Source organism: Populus alba, chromosome 4 (assembly GCF_005239225.2).
Source record: "Populus alba chromosome 4, ASM523922v2, whole genome shotgun sequence".
In the NCBI taxonomy this organism is placed as follows: domain Eukaryota; kingdom Viridiplantae; phylum Streptophyta; class Magnoliopsida; order Malpighiales; family Salicaceae; genus Populus; species Populus alba.
The window spans coordinates 19,344,321-19,348,165 of NC_133287.1; the positions used below are offsets into that span (position 1 = coordinate 19,344,321).

Genomic DNA, 3,845 nt, shown 5'->3' on the forward strand with positions numbered 1-3,845 from the left:
AGCCACTAGCTTCAAACGAAATGATACAACTAAAGCCGCAACCATATACTGAAGACCAAATAGAAATAAGGCAATCAGAACCTCAACCATCAGCTTTCCCCATGCATAATGTGCCAACAGATCAAGAGACCTCTGAGTATGAATCTATGCCCGAACCTCAGGTAAGTTCTGAAACTCAACTTAAAATTTTACCCCATAGAACTACACGACGAAAACCCAGAAATGACTATAAACCACTCTTCACTTCTAAACCACATTACCCTATGAATAATTTTGTATCCTATCATAGGCTGTCAAAGGAAAATAAAAATTTCATGCAACAATTATCTACTATATATATTCCTAATAGTGTGTAGGAAGCTCTGAAAGATCCTAAATGGAAAGAAGCTATGAATGAAGAAATGAGGTTTCTTCAGAAAAATTCCACATGGGAAGTGGTTGACTTACCCATAGGAAAAATAATGATTGGATGCAGGTGGGTGTTTACCATTAAACATAAAATAAATGGTACCATTAAAAGATTTAAAGCAAAGCTGGTTGCCAAATGATACACTCAAACTTACAGGATTGATTATACAGAAACTTTTGCACCGGTGGCTTAAATCAATATTGTACGGATCCTAATATCCCTAGTTGTGAACCTTGATTGGCCCTTATACCAATTTGATGTAAAAAAATATGTTTTTGCATAGAGATCTTCAAGAAAATGTATATATGGAATTACCTCCTGGATGTATGTTGCAAACCCCAGAGAGCACGCAGGTATGCAGACTAAGGGAATCCTATATGGGTTGAAGCAATCTCCTAGAGCATGGTTTGGAAGATTCACCAAACTTATAAAGTCTATTGGATACAAACAAAGCAACTCAGATCATACCCTTTTCTTAAAAGGAAATAAAAAGGCAATCACAGCTCTCATTGTATATGTTGATGATATGATAGTTACTAGTAATGATCCTAAGGAAAAAGAGGCATTACAAATCCATCTTGCTCAGGAATTCGAAATGAAGTCTCTTGGCAATTTAAAATACTTCCTTGGCATCGAAGTATCAAGTTCGAAAGAAGGAATATTTCTGTCTCAACAAAAGTATGCCTTGGATTTACTAAAAGAAATAGGTATGACAGCATATAGCCCAATCAGTACTCCTATAGAAAAAAATTTGAAACTCAGTATACATCCACAACAAATCCCTACTAATAAAGAGAGATATCAGAGACTGGTGGGGAGATTAATGTATCTTGCACATACCAAGCCTGACTTAGCGTATGTTTTAAGTGTGATTAGTCAATTCATGCACTCTCCATGAGAAGAACACAGAAGGTTGTCACTTGTGTCTTGAGGTACCTGAAATCGTCTCCGGGTAAAGGAATTTTTTTTAAAAAGGGAGAAAACTTAAATATTGAAGGGTACACCGACGCTGATTTGGTTGGGTCAATAAAGGATTGATGATCTACATCCGGATATTTTACATTCATGGGGGGGAATCTGGTCACTTGGCGAAGTAAAAAACAAGAAGTAGTGGCTAGATCATCGGCCGAAGCCGAATACAGGGGGACGGCCAAAGCAATTTGCGAGTTATTATGGATCAGGAATCTGATGCAAGAATTACTTATTGAACAAACAAATGCTATGAAATTATATTGTGATAGTAAGGTGGCATATGATATCGCCCATAACCTCGTCCAACATGATAGAACTAAACACGTTGAGGTGGATAGACATTTTATCAAAGAAAAATTAGAAGAAAAAAATATCGAAGTACTTTATGTTTGATCTCAAGAACAACTTGCCGATGTGTTAACCAAGGCAGTGTCTAGCCAAAGTTTTAATCATTGTCTCAACAAGTTGGGCATATGTGATATCTATGCACCAACTTGAGTAGGAGTGTTGAAGATTCAATATATTCAAAGCCTTAGTAAAGTCTTGTGTGTGTGTGTCTATATATATATATATTATATATATATATATATATATATATATATATATATATATATATATATTTCACTACCTGTTATATATTAAGTCTCTTAGAATACTAGCATAATAATAGGAATTGTTTTCGTAAAGGTAAAGGATAGATTAGTTAATAATATTCTGTACCTCTGCTGCTATATACAAAAGATAGCCTTGTAACATTAATTCAACGAAATTGAATATAGTGAATAAAAGATCAATATTGAATACTGAATTTATCATAAACAAGATCGGACAACATTATTATCTTACCCTAATGGCACTTGTAACTTAGAACAGACATAATGCTTTGTAGCATTGTAAGAACTAGGAGGATGGAGGCGGATAGAACTGAGATGAATGACCAAGGACTGCTAAAATAAGTTCGCCTCATTGTTGCCCAGTTGCTGCTGTAATATGACTCTACTTCTCTAAATATCTTGGAGAGATAACACTCTCGAATATTGAAAGCAACATTTTTCCCTAGAGTGTTGAAGAGATCGGCCACGTATTGGTCATTTTGGGAGAATCTTGTGATGATCCCTTCTGAACAAAGAAAAGTAACATCTCTCGGTTGGTTAATGAGACAATTCATGAAAGAGACATAATCGGTGAAGTATTTGGATCTCTTTTCCTCGCAGTGTTCTAGGGCAACACAGTTGACGAGGACGGTGCTTGTGAAGTCATTAATGGTGACGGATGGAATTTCAAGTACACAATTTCGGAAGTTTATATCCAGGAAGCTGTCGCACTTTCTCGGACGAAACTTGATTCCTGATGGCCTAAGCTGCGTGACACCTTGAATTGACTGGTCTGATGGATGATAGTCCTCTAAATCAATGCAAATGATGACCTGATCTGTGGGAAGGAGGCTCAAGTGGAATAGGTCAAGTAAATGCTTACCATGCCAGGATCCGAACTTGTTCAGGATTTCTGCACGTCTTGGAAAGACTAGATCAATGGCTTTTAATGCAAGTATCGGTAGAAGATCTGGTTCTGGTTTTATATCTCCATTACCGCCAGACAAGTTGAATATTAAGTGGAGAAGGAAATATGGAAGTTGATTCTCAAACTTAAGGAGATCCCTGATTAGAATCGGGATCAACCAAGGCCTTGTGAAGATGGGGTCACCCTCATCAATCGTATCTTCACCATGGTTGAGATTCCGGAGAAGTTCAAGAACAAAGCAACTGTCAAGCAACATCATTTCAACAAAGTCATGACTTGACATAGAGATAGTCTCTGAGTAGCAGTCTCTTATAGACCTTTCGTTGAATTTTAATGCACCAAGATAGTCGCTTAAATCAGTTCTTGATCGAGAAAGAAGCTTATCAAGGAAGAACCACTTGTAGTCTTCAAACTCCAGTACATGATCTTTGCCCCTGTGGTAAGGGCCTAATGACACGAGCTCAGGTCGGTAAGTGTTCGGATTTATTTTGTCGAAGCTATGAGGAAATGGGAAGATGCATGTGGATGAACTCCGACCTCTATGTCTTTCTATTCCACGCCCTTCCTCAAGACGGCGCTGAATACGTTTCAAAGAATGTTGATCTGAAAAAAGCGAATCATCATGCTGAAATTCCTCATGCCATAGGCTTTCGGTTGGAGCAGGAACTTGGTACTCCTCTCTATTTAGGCTCTCAAATGATGATCTTGATTGGCCTTCAGGAAAATCCTCCTCGTAGCGTAGGATTTCGGTCGGCACCGAAACTCGGTTCTCATCTCCACTTAGGCTTGACCACGTTTGACTTGCTTGGCCTTCAGGAACTCCCTCCTCTCCTCTCATCTGGCTTGAACTTTCCCCATTTAGTAACGATTTCCCCTTCCTTCTCAGGGTACTCGCATTTGTTTTCATATCAAAATCATCAATTCTCATTGCTCTTGACTCCAT

General features: G+C 38.0%; 1 protein-coding gene across 1 annotated transcript; it reads right to left on the minus strand.

The window, feature by feature from the left end:
- Positions 1-2,228: 2,228 nt before the first annotated feature.
- LOC118060400 (UPF0481 protein At3g47200) lies at positions 2,229-3,845 on the minus strand. Its single transcript, XM_035073627.1, has one exon. It carries the CDS (start codon positions 3,843-3,845, stop codon positions 2,229-2,231), a length of 1,617 nt encoding a protein of 538 aa, XP_034929518.1.

What these genes read in the sequence shown, in the direction of transcription:
- LOC118060400 (XM_035073627.1), bottom strand. Translation starts at nt 3,845, where the DNA reads ATGGAGTCAAGAGCAATGAGAATTGATGATTTTGATATGAAAACAAAT.